Source organism: Mirounga angustirostris, unplaced genomic scaffold, assembly GCF_029215605.1.
Source record: "Mirounga angustirostris isolate CCGP_5_RB_7025 unplaced genomic scaffold, mMirAng1.0.hap1 SCAF_9, whole genome shotgun sequence".
Lineage (NCBI taxonomy): Eukaryota > Metazoa > Chordata > Mammalia > Carnivora > Phocidae > Mirounga > Mirounga angustirostris.
In genome coordinates, this window is record NW_026991717.1 from 52,964,648 (window position 1) to 52,983,649 (window position 19,002).

Consider the following 19,002-nt stretch of genomic DNA (forward strand, 5'->3'; position numbering starts at 1 on the left):
GTCTTCAATTTTTTCAACAAATGGAAAAATAAAGTTGATTTTTAAATTACTTTTTAAATGGTGATAGCTTCTCCTCCATTTTAATTGCTTTTATTATTATAATTGGAATTTTGAAAAAGTTTCAATAATCTAAAAGCAAATCATTATGGGTATTAGTAACCTTTGCATTTTCATAATATTTGACCTGATATGTTTGAGATATGGTATGAACATAGAATATGATCAGAAGGAGAAATTATGACACACTGGTGAATTCTAGTTTAGATTTCATTAAGTCACTTTATAAAGAGCGCTTCGTAGGCACTGTGCTCATTTGAATTGAGGGTTAAGTTTTTATTTACATAATTTGTCTTTTTTCATATGTACAGGTTACAGACATAAATGTTAAGCAAAATATTATTTACAGTTAAACTTTTTTTGGTCTCAGTTTTTATTCAAGTACCAGGTTAAAGAAATCTTTAAGCTTCCACAAAAATTCCCCATATTTATCCCTCCCCTACACCCCCAAGGAATCTGCTTTCCGTGGGGCAAACAGGACTCTCCCCTCATTTTCTCTTCCCCATCTCCCTCCTTCAGGTCTTCCATTAAGCAGGAAACAGGTGCCCTTAGACATCAATGCAGCAGAGCTTATAGAATCGGAACTGCACATCTCCAGCCCTTGAGAGTGACCAACAGGTGCATGCATGGGAAACACTAGTCATCTGCCCTTGTCTTGAATTTCTTGTTTATTCGTAACATACATACTCCCTGATGTGTTGGTTTTTTTCTCATGCTGTTACCGTCTCTGATATAGGGTGGTCTCTTGATCATGCTTTGCTGCTACCTGACTCGGGATTTAGTTGGAAGAGGAGAAAACAAAAAGAAAACAAAAAAGGAAGGGAAACCGTTGCGTATATAAGACAAGGTCTAGGCCTCTCTGGAGGCACAGGAACTTTCAAAGAATGTAAAGTTATCATGCTGTTTAACATCATCTGAAATTTGAGAGTAATCCAAAAGACATAAATCCAAAAATGCTATCCAAAAGATGTAATATAAGCAGAAATGTAAAATTCAGACCACAATCTTAAAAATATTCTTCTATTTCTTTGTTGCCTAAGGTCTACTCTTAGCACTTTCTGGCCAAGCCATCTCTGTCCTTCACGTTATTAAAAACTCTGGATTTGTTGTGGCCACAGTTGAACTGTTTTGGACCAGAGTACTTTAGTACTGCCTCGGAGGAGTGGACTGAGCCACAAGAAACCGGGTCCGAGGCCCACTTTTAACCACTTCTTGGCCATCCGAGTTTGAGCACACTCTGTGCCCTTCTTCTTGTGAACCAGTTTACTCATTTCTAAAACAGGGCCGATGATCTCCCTTTTCTTTTTTCTTGGCTACTGCTGGGAGCTAATGAATATCTGTGTGTCAGAAAACTACAATAAACTCCCTAAATAAATGTCTTATTTAAAAATAGACTGCATAGGTATCTAGATATATTATAGAAAAGTGAATGGATAAAATGCTTTAATTGCAGTGAGACTTTTTTTTCCCCTGATGTACAAGCAGCCTGTTTGGACTGTAGGACTTGGGTGAAGGAGTAGGTCGTGTTATCAAAGATGACATTAAAATGATCTGACTCACTGTGTTTGGCAAGGATAATTTGGGCATAGGTGTTTTTAGTTCCCTCTTACTGCTCACCAGGGAGTACTGGCTTTTCTAGAACATACTGAGTTTAGTTTGTGTGGGTGTCAGGCTTTGCGTTTTGTTTATTTTTACAACTCTAGAGAGGATGGGGAGGAGCAGCAGTGGTTTCCTCCCTGTGAAAAATAACCTCTTAACGTTGTCCCTATACGTTCCCCAGCCCTCACCAAAAAGTAGATACCAAGTAGGAGCATTCAAGACAAGTATCAGAAGGCCGTTTGAAGTCATGACAGCTAATACACAAAGCATTATATTATTTTTAAGATTTCCAGCTGAAATAGATAGAAAAATATGTTATCACTTTATGCTGAATAATGCATTTTCAAAGCATTCTTTGGTTTGGGAGCATTGCCCATTACCATTTCAGGAGGACCTTGGGCCACTGTGTGTTGCTTCCAGGGCTGTGTTTGCGATGGCAGCTGAGGAAGAGGAGTTGCAGAGACCCTAAGTTCATTAACCTTTTCTTCCAGGAAAGCTCGTTCACCAGCTTTGGTCCACAAAGAAGGGAATGACTGTTTTCTCTATTTCTGCACTACTGCTTGGCCCTCTTGCTCTCTGTTGAGAATACCTTGGTCTGGATTAAATTCAGTTTAGATAACTCAGGTCTGGCAGGCATTTTTACTTTGCTTCTGTAGTGTTTATGACCTCATTTTTCTCCTTGGAGAGCACATAGTTATTCCTACTAATAAACAAACTCAGTGTCTGGAAATGTCAAATGTTGGGAGAAATTGTTGATGAATCCAGCAAATCCTATGCTTATCTTTCAGGTTCCTTTTTGTACCACTGGGCCTGATAAAGAGCCAGCAGGAACAGCCAAAAAAGCAGAGAGTTATCCTTTAAGCTAGAGAGGCTTTGAAGAAATGTAAATTTATTTTAACTCCCCAAAGGGAACTGGTAGTGAAAACAACATCTTGTAACAGACATATTCTATGAGGTGCTTTGGTACCCAGCATGCCTTGAAAACAGAAGCCCCTAATTCTTCAGGTGGGTGCTTGTGGGTGTGACACGGAGGGAAGAAGCTTCAATTTTAAGTTCTATCCATGACAGGCTTTCCAAAGCAACATATCTCTGATTATAAAATGTAAATCTAAAAGGAAATAAGGATTCTATATGCAAAATCGCAGCTTACATACAACTTTACTTTTCAGACAGTTTTTATGGCAAGAAAGCTATGTTTAACCACTTCTAAAAGGTTAACTACTGCAATTTCATCACTTTCTAATAATCCTTGGGTCAAATAACTTTAATGACAGAATTAGAAGTGTTTTAAGCTATGTTTACTGAAACAGTCTAAAGACTCCTGGATCTTCTGCCATTTTTACAGACTGCTGTAGATACGCTTGATGGCATCAGCTTCTTCTTTATCAAGGATGCCTTTCTCCACATAAGCATCCGCTTGTTGGTTGATGAAGTCCCTCATCTTTGAAAGGTCATAATCTAGAAAAGATCGTTAGCGTATCATGAGCAACAATCAGGAAAGAGACGTCCCATTACAGTGACGACCATTAACTAAGAAGCTTTTAATGCAACAACACAAATACCATTCCATCCCCGTTTTTCACATCGGAAAACATATTAGATCTTGGCATTTGTTCAGTCTTTAGAGTTTAAAATCATGTTTATGTGTGTGATATTATCTCATTTGCTGTCCATCATCACCCCTGCAAGGTGTTCAAGTGGGGAGTACCACCCTCATTTGACCATGGGAGGGACAGGCTCATAGACCAGGGCTTTGCAAACTTAATGTTTATACCAATCACCAGGGGCTCTTGCAGGTTTGTTTTCAGTAGGTCTGAGGTGGAGCTCCAGATTCGGCATGTTAAATAAGTTTCCAGGAGATGTTGATTCTGCTGGTCCGGGAATCACATTAGGATAACAAGATCCTAAAGCTTAAGTACCTTGTTCAGGATCATATGGATAGTAAGAGTTACAAACAGAACCAGGTGTTTTGGTTTTCTGCAATTGTTATACAGGTTAAGTCACTGTTGATGTGACAGCCCACTCTTTTTTTCCAAATTAAGAATGACCATGATTTTTCATAGTATCTGAATTATATGCACAGAGCAAAAAAAATTATATGCATGGAGCTTTTTTTTTTTTTTAGAGAAACCTCTTTATGGCTCTTCTGTCCTACTTAAACAAAAAACCTGTGTAAACCATCAAACCACCCATCAAAAACAGATAACCAAGTAAGGATGCTGCCTGTGGCATTTTTCTGAAGGCTTAAAGAAAACCCACATCCTCCCTTGATGCTTATTGTTTTAAAAAATAGAAAATACAGAAACATGGAAATAAAATTTAAATCACCTGAATTCTAGTAATCATAAATAACCACAGTTGGTTTTTTATTCTACTTTTTTCACTTTCCAAATATATGTCTCTCAACCCAGGATTGAGATCACAGTATATATACAACCTTATTAACAAGCTCCTTTCACTTTACCCAGTGAGCATCAATATTCTTCAGAAACGCCGCTTTTAATGGCTACATACAATGCATCCTACGGTGGTACCAAAATTTATGACTCACATCTCACAGGGTGGGACATGTGGGTCTTCTGTACCCCAGCATACTTGGGGAGACGCCCCCCCAGATTTTGAGTTGCCTGAGGCTGAGTTCCTTGAGGACAGTGCCGTTCACCTTGGCTACAGCAGCCTCTGGAACAGAGCCTTGCCTTCTGTCAGTTTGCAAAGGAGAAAAAAAGGGAGAGAGTGGGGAACAAAAGCTCAGAGCACCCATGAAAGGAAAACTATAAAGAACATCGCTGTAGGCGCCAGGTGTTTATTGTATCAAGTGAGCCGAGGCTTAGAGAAAACCCGTTTCTTCTCCACGAAGAAAGGCATTTGTTCTCACTAGGGCTTGGCCGTGAAGATTAAAGAGACAACTGTCAGCTCTGGGCACTTTACAACTGTCATCTGACTTGCTTGTCGCGGAACTCCATGAGGTAAGCATTAGTAACCCCATCTCAGAGACGAAGAAACAGGACAGAGGTAAGTCACTCGCTTGGGTAAGGGCAGAGTCAGGTTCTGAACGCTGGTCTGTCTGTAGTCTCTGCTTTGGCCATCTACGGCCTTGAAGTGGGGAACATGAAGCAACTAACAGGTGTAGAACCAATATTCAGGAAGCGCTTGGGGTTTTTGTTATTGTTGTTCCCTTTCATTTTCCCTTACTGTCAGGACAAAACAGAGTCGTGCCGAACATACATTTTGCGCGCACCTCACCAGCAGATTCCTGACTGACTCGGAGGGCACAAAGAGGCGCCTCTTGATGATCGCTGGTTCAGATTAATACTGGCTCTCCCGAGCTGGTTGCAGGGTCAACGTCTTTAGTGGGATGAAAGGCAGCCCAAAGGCAGATGTGAAGAGGTCCGGGGGATTTGAATGGACACACAGGAAAATACTTTGCTTTCTTTTGAAATGGAAAAACTCTATCTTAAAACATAGCTGTCACTGTGTGCCCTGGGAAAATGAGCATGGTGCAGAAGAAAGGCCATTGGCTGCCTGTTAGATCACACAAGTCAGGAGCCACCTTGCTAACCTTAAGAAGGTTTTAAGGTTGTTATGCTCAAAAGAGAAAAGGGCTGTGATTCACCTTTTAAAAAGTACAGACTTTATTTTTAAGGGTGCATAAAGTTTTTTCTTCCTCCTCAGTATCACATCACACGGACCTCCCTTTTCTGGAAGTGGAAAATTAAATTGTAGGATGTGGTTGGTTATGACCAGGAGTCTGATTCATGTTAATCAGGAAAAGAAAGAACATAAGTACTCCGAATTGTTGGACCATAAAATTAACATTGGTTTCAGAATGCATTCTGGTGCCTACTGTATTACATTGATTCTAAGATCAACATTTTTTTTTATTTTAAAGTCTTCACAGTCACTGATGGCACGTTATAATTTTTCTTCCTTAGTGGTGTATGAAATAATGGTGCCTTTTTCAATCAATGACAGATTTGATGAAATATGGTTCATGTGAATTTGAATGGAACGGACAACCTGGAAATTCACATCATTTTGAACCAAATAAAATAAAATATGTGCAAAGAGCTGATAATTGTTTCCATCTCACTCAATTTAACAAGATCACAGGTTAAAGAGGGGCTAAAAATACCTCTTTCTCCCATTGTGCTCTCAGTGATTCTCAAACTTGGCTACACAGTGGAATCATGGGCGAGGGGGGTTAAAAATACTGATGACTGTGTCATTCCTCTTGAGTGTCTGACTTAGCGGTCCTGAGAAGCGACCTGGGCATCGAGAGCCTGAGGAGCTCCACAGGTGATCTGAATGCATGTTCAAGTTTGAAAACACCGCTCATCTCATTTTAAAAGCATCACTTGGCAACTGCTCAGCCAGACGCCTGGGAGTCATAGTGGACTCCTCTGTCTCCACGTTGCTCTCAAGCTTCTCCCTTCTTTATTTCCTCTGCCTTACCTTGGTTTAAGCTCCGTCATTTCTGCTCCAGATCCTTGCCTCCCATCTCTGTCCAATCCTCTGGGGTCTTATTTCTCCCGTCTGTAACCGCACTGCTGCCAGATCGATTTCTCAGTTCCTAACCTAATTAAGCCCTAATTTAGGCTCTTCTGGCTAAATCTTACCTCCTTTGCAGAGTGCACAAGCTCCTTCCTGATCTGGCTGCTACCCACCTCCCCGCGGACACCCAGTGTTCCTGGGAAACTGAGTGGCTCCAGTTCCCAGAACGCATGAGTCTCTTTTGTCCCTTTATGTCTTGGCACCCCGTGTTCCCCTGTCCCCATCTCTCATCACTTAGCTTTCCAGCAAAGGCTTTCCTGCAGACCTTTCTCCCAGTGCTACCCCTCCCTGTAAAGAGATGGGCTCCCCTCCTTTGCACCGCTTCACCTGTCTGTGATAGCCCTGAGCAGGGCCAACTGTAGCTTGAGTGATGCTGGCAGCTTCCTTGGGGGGCCAGGGAGGGCAGGGGGAGGCTGCAGCTTCCATTTTCACATCTATGGTACTCAGAACAGAACAGTCTTGTTCTGTTTTGTTTTAAGTGAGTGACAGCTTTTGTGACCGCAGGGTACATCTAATATGTGGTCAAAAATGCCTTTGTTTAAAATACTCCAAGGAGGGGCACCTGGGTGGCTCAGTCAGTTAAGTGTTTGGCTCTTGATTTCGGCTCAGGTCATGATCTCAGAGTCATGAGATCGAGCTCCGTGTTGGGCTCCATGCTGCTCGGATTCTCTTAGGATTCTGCTTAGGATTCTCTCTCTCCCTCTCTTTCTGCCCCTCCCTTGCCTCCCCACCCTCTCAAAAAAATAAGTAAAAATTAAAAATTTTTTTTAAAATTCTCCAAGGAAAGGGCAAAATGTTGATAATTATTGGAGGTGGTCGACGGATACATGGGGATTCATTATACTATCCTCTCTACTTTTGTTTGACATTTTTCATAATGAAATGTCAAAGAAAATGTCAAAGAAAAGGCCTTTGCTTGAGAGGCTGCTTTGAAAAATAAGAGAAATGGAGATTCTACTCCTGCATCGGCATTCCTTCATCCTGGAGTCTTTTTGGACAAGTTTGATTGTGAGAAACTTCATTTAACAAGAACCCTGACAGGGCGCCTGGGTGGCTCAGTTGGTTAAGCGACTGCCTTCGGCTCAGGTCATGATCCTGGAGTCCCTGGATTGAGTCCCGCATCAGGCTCCCTGCTCGGCAGGGAGCCTGCTTCTGCCTCTGACCCTCCCTCCTCTCATGTGCTCTCTCTCTCTCATTCTCTCTGTCTCAAATAAATAAATAAATAAAATCTTAAAAAAAAAAATTTTAAACAAGAACCCTGACAAATGGGTGAAATTGGCAATTTACAACCATACTAAATCTTTACCTTCTTTATTTCCTTTTTTGTTGTGTTTCTTCAACCATTCAATATTTTTTCTGATGGCTTCCAAGTAGGCTTCTGTTTTTCCTGGAAAAGGGAAGAGAACCCATATCAAACACTCATAAAATATCACTGCATTTCTTTTTAAAGACCACACTCTTGTTTAGAACCATAAACACTGGACTCGCCGAGCACTTGTGAGGTGGTGTCCCTAATGAAGTAGTGTGCATATTTGTGTGCATGGTGTGTGGGGGGTGTTGAGGAGAATGGGTAGGGATAAGATTCCAGGAGATAGGACCAGGGTAATGTCAAGGAGTCATTACATACATACACACACACACACACACACACACACACACACAACTGCAGTCTGTTGTCCTGGCAGAGAAGAGTTTTGATCCAGTTCACTGGATAGCTGGGTGCCTTCAATTCTTAGACTGCATCCTTTCTGTTTAGGAATGGTTCTTCCAAACTGAGGAGTATTCTCAGGTCAAGAGCTAAATCGGAGTGGCAGATACTGAAAAGACTTCATCACCAAATAAATGATGTTAAGTACGTCCAAATGTGTGGCTTTGTGTAGGCTGCTGTGCAAGTCTTCTGCCCAATCTGGTAGGGAGTGTGTAAAAACTCAGATGAAGAGTGACCCAGGCCTCATTTCAAGGTTTAGATGTGAACCTTAGAACTCATTCTAGTACAGCTCCCCCGGATGTAAACATTCTCCCATGGGCCTCAGGTGTGGTGAGAGGAAACTAGGCATCACTGGAGCCCCTGCTTCGTGATACCCTTTATATACATTGTGGTCTGCAAGTGGGTATTAGCACCCGCTTAGAGATGAGAAAACTAAGGCTCAGAGAGGCTAAGTGACTTGGCTGAGACCACGTAGGAAATAACTGAAGTAGAATTTAGACTCTGGTCTTACCAAGTTTCTGCTGCCTATACTATCCGAAAGAAAGGATCTTTTTCAGACATGGACACTGATGTAGCCTTGTTCTGTCTCGAAGAAATCAACCACACCTGCAGCCAGATGAAGCCCCTAGTGCTCAGAGTGTCTGCACCAAGGGACCGGGTGGTCTGGAGAATCCTGGATGGCCTGAGAAAAGAAGCCTTCCAAGTCCAGGGGCTCTGCAAGAAGTAATGGTTGCCGAAGCTCAATGGTGCCACCCATTCTGAGCCCCTGTTGAGCCCTGTTACCTCTAGTGTACTGCCCAGACTTCCTGGTTGAGTTACCTGTGCTTGCGCTTAGGATGTGCCAAGGGCTGCGCTTTGGGCTCCAAAATGTACTATCTCTTTTACTATTCACAACAACCTCTTCAGGTGCTCCCATTTCATCCCCATTTTACAGATGAAGAAACCGAGGCATAGAGAGACAAAGTAACGTGCTGAAGATCATATGGCTAGTAAGTTGTGGAGCCGGGCTTGAACTCCAGTGCTTCTGACTACAGTCCATGAACAATAACACTGCCCTAGGATCTGCTGATGCTCCAGCTTCCACTACTGCATTTACCTAAGTGACCTCCTGAGCATCTTTCTTCCTGATCTTGTAAGCCCAAACTCTTGCCTCACCACCGGGGCTCCATGATATCTGGACCCCAAAGAAGCACAGGAAAGCTCCCTGCAAAAGGGGTGAGTGGACAAGAGAAGAGATCCACAATTTTCAGCCCCAATTCACTGCAATTACCTGTGTAGAAAAAGTCTTTGTTCCAGTGCTTTGTTTTTAAGAATGTTGGAGCATATGAAAGATCAAGTCCTCCTGGTTGACATTATAACATATTACAGTACAATGAACATAGTGATATTCATTGTCTGTTGCCTGTTTGTTGAGAAGGTCAGTTGGAGTTGGTGACATAAAATCGGTGTTCTCTATTTCAGATAAACTCAGAAAAGTCATTTTGAACAAAGAAAGAAATCTTAGTGTAGACTATTTCTGAAGAATGCAGCCTCTTTATTTTTAAAGAGTTTAAATCAAATTAGTGGGCCTCATAGGGCTTTAACAAATAGAGAATTTGTCATCAGCACATTAAATAATTAGGACTTCGGAAACTTTTAAGAATGTTTGAAAATGGTCTTGCTCTTTAAATCATGTTAAGCATTCATCCCACAATCTCATTTATAATATATCATAATATGGAAGGCTTATTTAAGAAAAAGAAAACCTGAACTTAGTCTCTGTGTAAATACTGTGTTAAAAATTCTGAATTAGGAGGGGTGCCTGGTGGCTCAGTTGGTTAAGCATCCAACTCTTGGTTTCAGCTCAGGTCATGATGTCAGGGTCATGAGATTAAGCCTCGTGTTGGGCTCTGCGCTTGGCAGGGAGTCTGCTTGAGATTCTTTCCCCCTCCCACTCTCTCCCTCTCATGTGTTCTCTGTCTCCCTTTAAAAATAAAATAAATAAATAAAATCTTTAAAAAAAGCATGTCCTTGTTTTTGAAAAAAATCTGAATTAGGAGAGTAAAGAATAAATATGGGCTTTTTGCCATAGTGTAGCAAAAACTGTTGCTTCCCCATCCTCATGTCTCCCTTATTCCAGATATGCTAATAGAGGGGGCCCTCACCTAATGATGGACAGAACTGGTAGGTAAATACCCAGTTTCCTTTTGTTTCAGGAACATTCCACACAGCCTCCCAGAGATCCTCAGTGGGACTGAGCCCCAGTTACCCACAACTGAAGCCATCTTGTGAACCCACCTTATATGGGCTTCTTTCCTCTCCCTGTTTCATGTACCTATCCCCCCACAGTGGTATTTCCTGGGGTCATCACTCCATTAAACTTGACCTCAAATCCCTCTCTTAGGGTCTGCTTCAGAAGGAACCTAACCTAAGGCAATTTGAAATAGAGGGCTTGGCATCATCTTGTTAGATGCTTTTTGCTCAGGAACCAATTTCCTATAAAAATGTTAAATATTAAAAAGTATGAAATGCTTGAAAGTAATTTTATTCACTATATTGATATTCCCAACCCATAAGAGAGAATGAGTTTACTGCAGTTTACAGGAATCTATACTGCAATCCATTAAAAAACTAAACTACTATCTTGTGGATCATAACAACATATGATTAGGACAGTTTCTCTAGTTTATTTATTATTTTTAAAGATTTATTTATTTGAGAGAGAGGGAGAGAGTGAGGGCAGCGGGGGGGCGGGCAGAGGGAGATGGGAGAGAGAGTGAATCCTAAAGCAGACTCTGCGATGAGTGAGGAGCCCAGCGCAGGGCTCGATCCCACAACCCTGAGATCATGACCTGAGCCCAAACCAAGAGTCAGACGCTCGACTGACTGTGCCACCCAGGTGCCCCGATAGTTTCTCTAATTTAAAATAGACCACCCCCATAACCCTCATCCCTCTCTTCTGCTTTATTTTTATGCATAACACTTACCACTTTCTACCAAATCATATAATTTATGTAAGTTTATTTTTTGTCTTCCTCCCTTAGAAATAGTTTTTTGCTGATAAGGACTGACACATAGTAGTCTATCAATATCTGTCAGATAAGTGAATGGATAAAGGCTTCTTAGATGCCAAATTGTAATCAGAAGAATATAATTTTTTTAAAGTATAAATGGTATAGATTTCTTTTTTTAACAAAAAAATGAATTGTCAATTTGAAAGACTTGAAGTTTAATGAATTCTGAATTGAAATGATAGTTATAGCAGAAACAATTTAAAATACCTACAAATGTGCTAGACATACTATATCCATGTCATTTAATCTTCACGGAGCTCTATGAAATCAGCATTATCATTCCCATTTTACACATGAGGGAACTAATGCTCAGAGAGGTTAAGTGACATGCCCAAGGGGACACAGCTGAGTAAGGGTGAGAGCCTGGTCCTGAACTAGAATGAATCCAGAGCTTCTACTGAGTGTAGCTTGGGTAAAGTTCACTTTTTAGACTAGAACAATTTAGTGCCTGTTGTTGTTGTTGTTACCAAACTAGCCAACAAGGCAGTGGTTCTCAAACTTGGCTGCATACTGGAATTCACAAGATGATGCCAAGTCCTCTATTTCAAATTAAAAAATCCTGATGTCAAGGTTACTCCTCATACCAATTAAATGAGACTATCTGAGGGTAGGGGCCAAGCATCATTTAAAAAAAATGGTCCTGAGGTGATTCCCATGTGGGGCTGAGTTTGGGAACGACTGCCACCAGCATTGAGACCTCAGCACATTTACTGGAGCACTGGTTGACAAGGTGAATAAAATCAGGTGTCCCTCTGCTCTTGGAGAGGAGCAGCTGGTTCCTATTTACATTTTCTCTTCTGGGGAGCTGTAAAGCAAATCTTTTATTTACACAGTGTGCAGTAAAAGCCCATGAGAGTCCACTTTGGAAAGCTGGACTATTTTTTTCAAATTTATTTCAGTTTTCTTTGGAAAAAAATAGCTCATGGCTGAGGTAATATGGCACAACCTTTAAACCATATGCTGAAGCAGATGGGAAGAGGGCCAGAATCAAGACGCAGCCCTGCTTTTCTGACTGTTCTGGTTTTCAGCACTGCAAAAGAAATACCCCTTTTTATACGTGAATTTGTCCTGACTGTGACATATGCTAACTTGATCTGTCCCCCAAGACCAGTAGAAACAACAACAACAAACCTGTAGAAATCAACAGAATTAACCTACTGAATACGGACATACTAAAGGTATTAGATCTTAAGAGTGTTTATAAAAATTAAGTTTGACACCCTTAAAATTCTGTGAAGATGACATGATTACAGTTTTGAACGGCATAAAACAAAGTCAGTGATGATGATATCACTGATGCCAACATGGGCCTCAGAGCCATTCAGTTCAAGAATTTCTGTACAATGCTGACATTTTATCTGCCTAAAAGAAATGCTCAGAGGAGTACTGGATGGGAGTCAAGGGACAAGGGTTCAAGGCCTGGCTCTCACTCTGGGTAGAAGATCTTGGGTGAGTCACTTCATTCTCTGAGCCTTGGTTTATTTATTTATAATTTAGGGATGAATTCTAAGAAGATTTATGGTTTCCGCATATGGAAAGACATTGTCCTTTGCTATCCTCGAAAAACCTGTGTTGATGGGAGGTCTCCTGTGCCTGCACTTAGCTCCTGGCATACTTGCTGACTCATGGAGAGAAAACTGGACTTACTATTTTTGGACATTCTTAGCAGAATGCCTTGGGGCTTGAATAAAGGTACAGATTTTCTCCTCTTATGTTGCTTTAAAAATAACAGCATCCACATGAGTTGGCCAACTTATTAATTAAACAGGTTACCTTCTCTTTTCTGGTTTCTGTAAAGAAGATATGGGAATGATAGACTATTTCCGTGAAAGGTATCTTAGAAATCACTTTTTTCACCTATTTCCATTATCTGGCCATAAACTTGACAAAGGATAGCTTTGGAATGAGTTTATGGGTATGATAATGCTTATCTTATCCCTTGGAGGGTTTAAAAAAAAGATTTTCAGTGACTCATAGAGCAGAAGTGAATGAGTAAACATCGAACTGGCAAATAGAGCCACACTGAGATCATGGAATAAAGTTTTAAAGTACTTTAGTCTCCAGAGAGCAATTTACTTGAAAAATTAGGTAATTTTATAAATACGGTTGAAATTAGAATAAATTTGATTTCATTGGCATCTCCCTAAATTTAGGAATAATTACCGAATCATTCAAATGACTGTACCAATTAGAAATCAGTATTTTAAAAGATTATTCTTAATGTGAGTCCCTGTAGAATATAAGAGTTTAAATAGTCTAACTTGACTATATTCAAAGGTGGATATGCTATTTTTCATCATTGGTAATTAAATTGGATTTTTTTAATTTTACATTAAACCTAAAAAGAGAGCCGTGGAAACATGCTCTGTAAGTTGAAAGGTGATATAAATTTAGGGTATTATTATTATTCCTATTCCCGTTATTATTCCTATTCCTCACAGGATCCGGCATATGCTTGGCATGATTAATAAATATTTGCTGTGGCTCAATGGGGCCATCATGCCACATCACCAGACCAAAACAGACTCTTTACAGATATTCCTGACAATGTGTTCTGCTTATAATTATCTGTTAAAGGGGTTTTAGCTGGACCATTACCTCATTCTTTGCTCTGCCCTGTAATGTCCTCTAACTTTCTCTCTGTTCTACACACTTGTGACTCATCAATCAGGGAGATATGGGCACATGTATGTACCTTGTGTGACACTTGCCTACATATGGGTTAAGAACCATTCTCAAATCATTTTGAAGTTTGCTTGAGTCCTCAGAGGTAAGCATTAGTTCTTATATTACTTCTATGGGTCTGCTTCCTGAGCACGGTGCCAGGCATGCCATCAGAATAAATGTTTATTTATAGCTGAATAAATGTCTCAGGAAACCCAGCAAACCCTGCTTTTACCCACATGGATGCTTTTATTTCTCTGTCCAGACAATACTTGTTATGTCAGTGGACCTTATAACAGAGAAACAAAACAGCCTCTGAAAAAAGTGCAAGCAAAGCAATTGCCAATACAAAAGTATATGACATAATATGCCCTTTTGGGGATTACATATTTTTCAAGAAATGCTGGCCCTTCGCTTAAGCTGAGGTTGGTGTTTTCTAAATTGTACTAAGATTAGTTTTCCTTATCTCAAAGTAATAGAAGTCACGGGTAGCATGAGTAGATTAAATCTCCAAATAATGGAGAGGGAACTAATTTTAGCCCCAAATCCCTACCCTCTTACTAATGTTTCAGGAGAGCCATGACAAACAACAACACTAAATGGACGGAGTTTTACTCTCCTCTCTCCCTATTAGCATCTGATGGAATTCCTAATGAGAAAAGAAATCTAACCTCATCATTTGTCTCTAAACACTTACATCCTAAATAGGAATAGCAGGCTACCAAGAATCAACTCTTTCATATTCCTTTTTACACAATGTTTTCCTAAAATAAGCAAAGACATCTGTCAGCATCCATTCCCATGGATATTGGCATAGTGGTGATAGAAGGTATTGTCTTAAGCACTGAGCATGCTGCCTCTGCAAGTCAAAGGTCTTAGATGATGGCCTACTGTCTTCCAGGAAATATAATCATGACACATAGGTTGCTCCCAGAGGAGATGACCTAGGCATGCTGGTTTTCTGTGGGGGTGAACAGCAGTGCTCTGTGCTGCCCAATTCCTGGCTTTCTATCTCAGGCCACAGGACCACTCTTTTCCTGGTTAGCTATCTTTTAAAAGTTTACCACTCCTCTTCCACCTCACGTCCGTTAGTACTGATGAGGATGTGGAGAAATTGCAGCCCTTGCACATTCTGGGGAGGAATGTAAAAAGGTGCCGCTACTATGGAAAACAGTATGGTGGATCCTGAAGAAATTAAAAGCAGAATTAACACATGATCTAGCAATTCCACTTCTGGAGGTATTCCTCCTCAAATTGAGTGCAGGTTCTTGAGGAGCTATTTGTACGCCCATATTAATAGCAGCATTATTTACAATAGCCAAAAGGTGGAAGCAACCTAACCATCCATAGACAAATGGGTAGATAAACAAAATGTGGTATATAACTGCAATGGAATTTTATGCAGCCCGAAAAAGGAAGGCAATTCTGACACACTAAAAGATGGATGAACCTTGAGGACATTAAGTGAAGTAAGCCAGTCACATATTATATGATTCCACTTATATGAGGTATCTAGAATAGGCAGATTAACAGAGACAAATGGTGGTTGCCAGGGGCTGAAGAGGGAGGGGAATGGAGAGTTTTATTTAATGAGTATAGGGTTTCAGTTTTGCAGGATGAAAGGAGTTCTGGAAATGGATGGTAGCAATGGTAACACAATAATATGAATGGACTTAATGCCACTTAACTGTACACTTAAAAATGGTTAATTGATCATTTTTATGTTATATGTATTTTACTATAATTTTTTTTAAAAAAAACATTCTCAAGAGTTTACCACTCACCTAGACCTAGGGAAGTATCCAGGCAGTGTGCCTGACTGGTCTACAGAGTCAGCAAACATGACATGTATATTACCAATTCCCCCTTCTTATGCCCACAAACGTTATTAATTAATCATTTCCAAGTTCTTTCCTCCTGAGCCCAGATGCAACATCGTAACCTTACTCAACACAGGCTGCTACATCATATAATTAGTGTTGATATGTCAGCTATGTTGATGTAGGAGAAAATTGTGATGGTTTATGAAATCTGTGCTAGAGAAAAAAATACAATAATATAAAGCTTCATAAGATAGGAGAAATCAACAAGAACTTGATCTATTAAGAAAAAATTATTTTCCCTGTCTCAAAAAAGTCCCAATAATTGAACTAGAAGCAGTACTTTTGGCCCATATTACTACTCATTTGAATCCATTTAACCCAGGTTCAGGTCTCTATATTCTCTACAAAAAGGAACTAGAACTCTTCGAAGAGGAATTGATTTTAAGTCTTGGGATGAGAAAATACAGTGAGTCAAGAATATCCTGTTGTTGCCCGAGAGCAAAGATCCTTTAAAAACTCCTGGGCACGGGGCGCCTGGGTGGCTCATTTGGTTAAGTGACTGCCTTCGGCTCAGGTCACGATCCCAGAGTCCTGGGACTGAGTCCCACATCAGTCTCCCTGCTTAGCGGGGAGTCTGCTTCTCCCTCTCCCTCTGCTGCTCCCCCTGCTTGTACTCTCTCTCTCTCTCTTAAATAAATAAAATCTTTAAAATAAAAACAAAACAAAACAAAAAACAAACTATTGGGCACAGTGCTAAAAGGATAAAGGAGGAACGGGGTGGGGGGCGCTCCTGCTGCCCAAACTATACCAATTTAAGCATAAAATCATCATCATCATCATCATCAAAGTGAACATCTTACATAAATGGAAAAGGTTGATATTAAGTCTTAACAAAGGTAGTTGTGATATAAATGGGAAATGGTAGTTGTTTTGCTGTTAAAAACTTAGAAGATATTAAATACATAACTACTTTGCTTCTTTTCAACTTAATATACAGACGCTGTTAAGCAGGATCTATTATCAAGTGTGAATGTGAACTTGTTTCTATCTGTATGAGCAGGAGAGACTAGGAACCTGTAAGCAGGCCAAGCAGTCTCTTCAAAATTAAGAGTTATACCATAAACATGATCAGCTTTTGTGGTCTCATATCATCCAGAAAGGAAAAACGAAGTCCATCAGTTCACTGTCACTATTATATGTAATAAGTAATGAGAAGAGAGCCCAGTGGTGTCTCTTCAGAAGATAGATGAGCTGAAGGTCACACCTCCCCTGCCCCCGAGAGAGAGCACTGACCCGCTCCCCCAATTTCTATGGAATAAAACCTCTAGATCACCCTACTAATGAGACACTGATAAGACATAGGTAACGTTCCAATTATACCATAGAGGTTAATATATCATAATGACAGAAAAATAACGTAGGTTTAAGCCATCTGTTCACAACTTCAGGTAAAGACACTGAGTTTCAGAAGAAGAATATCTATCTGAGGGGTAGATACATTTTCCATGATGTAACTAGCACAAGTCATAATAAAAGGGTTTTGAACCTCTGGACTGTGCAAACAGATCCCACATCCTGACCTGAAATCGAAGGGTTAGGAACTTAGAACTTGCATCCTCATGGGCCTTTTTCTTTTTTCTTTCTCCCCACCACCACTACCTCTGCCCTCCAAAGGGTCTTTTTCTTTAAGGCCGTAGTAAAATCTCTAAAATCCTAGGAAAAAGTAAATTTTATATCACATAGACTTACTAAGGCACAGTAGAAATTGGATCACAGGAATATGTAAGAATAAGGATAAAAACATAAGTTTTATAATTATTGGGCTAGTTTAATGTGTGCTTTTGTGCTTTTAAAGGTATTCAGGTTATTTAAGGAAATTTGATATATTAGATTTATGATTTTTAATCAGGTCCTTAAGAGTGCTTGTCTCATTTCAATCACTGTAAATGATTAAGGAAATTTGCTCTGTTAAATCCATAAATTTTACTTTGTTGAATAAGTAGTATATTATTACTTAGAGGAATGTTAATTGTGTTTAAAGAAAAATTATTTAATAAATTATAAATTAGACATTAAACAATGCACAAATGGTCATAAATATTCCTTTCCAAGCACAAAAGTCCATTGGACAGTAGAGACCATCAGAAGACAAGACCAATTTGCCATTCCGGGAGACACAAGACCATTAAAAATGATTGCTATTCAAGTAAAGATACCAATGTGCTGAATCTTTTCTATACAGATGGTGCCGACTTATCAGATTTGGTGTGGCTTGCATTTTTGATCAGCATGTGTGTCATGAAAATTTTTGCTCCTCCAATTTCATTGCCAAACTAGAGCTGTTACTTCCATACCTTTTGGCTCATCTGTCTTTCCTCTTGGGTTATCGTCTTTTGTGGAATCTTTCAAGGTTCCGTATTCCTTTTCCATCTTAGCTGCTTCTTCCTTGGTACTATCTGTTTCTTCATGACTTTTTTCTGATGGTGCTGTAATCAGATTGTGCACTGTTATCACCCTATTTCCTATCTATTAATTCATAATGTAGAAATAAACTTTATTAAAAAGGTTCAGTTTAAGGTCAGATCATTTTTTGAGCTGAAAGGAATCTTAGTGATTATCTAGTCCAACTTCTCCCCCCATTTCACAGAAGAGGAAACCAAGGCCCAGAATGGGGAGAGATGTGCACTGAGTTAGCAGAAGAGCGGGGCCAAAGCCCCCACCTTTCCAGGTTTTGGTTTAGTGTTCTTTCCCTTCTGCTACTGTGTCATTAGACCATAGACTCTTCCTTACTATAATCAGTGTAGGCAATCAAGTAGGACATGTCAGGTCCCAAAGTAAGTTTGAATCTTCATTCCAAAGTAAAATAACTCTGTAGTTGTTCAGTCTCTTTATGATGTTGTATTGTTGAAGAACACTCTATACCTCGGAGTAGCACCTAAGAATTTGGGGCTATGGCAGGACTTTTCTTCTGTCTCTTTCTTCATATTCCCTTATCCCTGGTCACCCTAATGCAAAGAAGAGAACTGGACCCTTGCTGTCAGGATGGGGTCATCTTTGTTCACTCGTCACTTAAAAATAACTAATTTCCATATCAATTATACTTCAAAAAAAAAAAAAGACTGAGGGGACAAGAGTGGAAAAAAACTATATTTCCTTCTAGCAATCTTCTATTGAATTAAAAATGTCATACACCTTAAAGTAGCTAACCACTTGAAAACAGTTATAATGCATCCCTGTTGTAAATAAAATAGGAAACATCAAGCAGCCTAACAATAAGCTTTGTTTTTTCAATAAAAGGGTTATTACTATAGAAAAAAGAGGAAAGAAGAAAGAAGTCAGTTGTTACCTCATTATGAAAACATCCACTACTAGTGCTGTGGTCTGTATATATTTTTTGATGTGTCATTTTTTTTCATAGTTGCAGTACAATTTTGTTCCTTGCTTTTGTCATTAACATCATTATAGAAAGATGTTTCCAGGTTGTTAGAAACTACTTGGAAACATCATTTTAAAGAGCTATATAATATTCCATCAAATGTATGTACAT

The 19,002-nt window shown here is 39.9% G+C and overlaps 1 protein-coding gene across 1 annotated transcript in view; it reads right to left on the reverse strand.

The window, feature by feature from the left end:
- Positions 1 to 170: 170 nt before the first annotated feature.
- Positions 171 to 19,002, reverse strand: part of SCG3 (secretogranin III) — a 35,033-nt gene continuing 16,201 nt past the window's right edge. The window contains exons 10-12 of the mRNA XM_045900073.3: positions 17,810 to 17,941; positions 7,514 to 7,594; positions 171 to 3,114 (exon numbers count right to left, since the gene is read on the reverse strand). Coding sequence (XP_045756029.1) covers positions 2,996 to 3,114; positions 7,514 to 7,594; positions 17,810 to 17,941 — 332 coding nt within the window. The 3' untranslated portion in view covers positions 171 to 2,995. The remainder of the gene's footprint in view (positions 3,115 to 7,513; positions 7,595 to 17,809; positions 17,942 to 19,002) is intronic.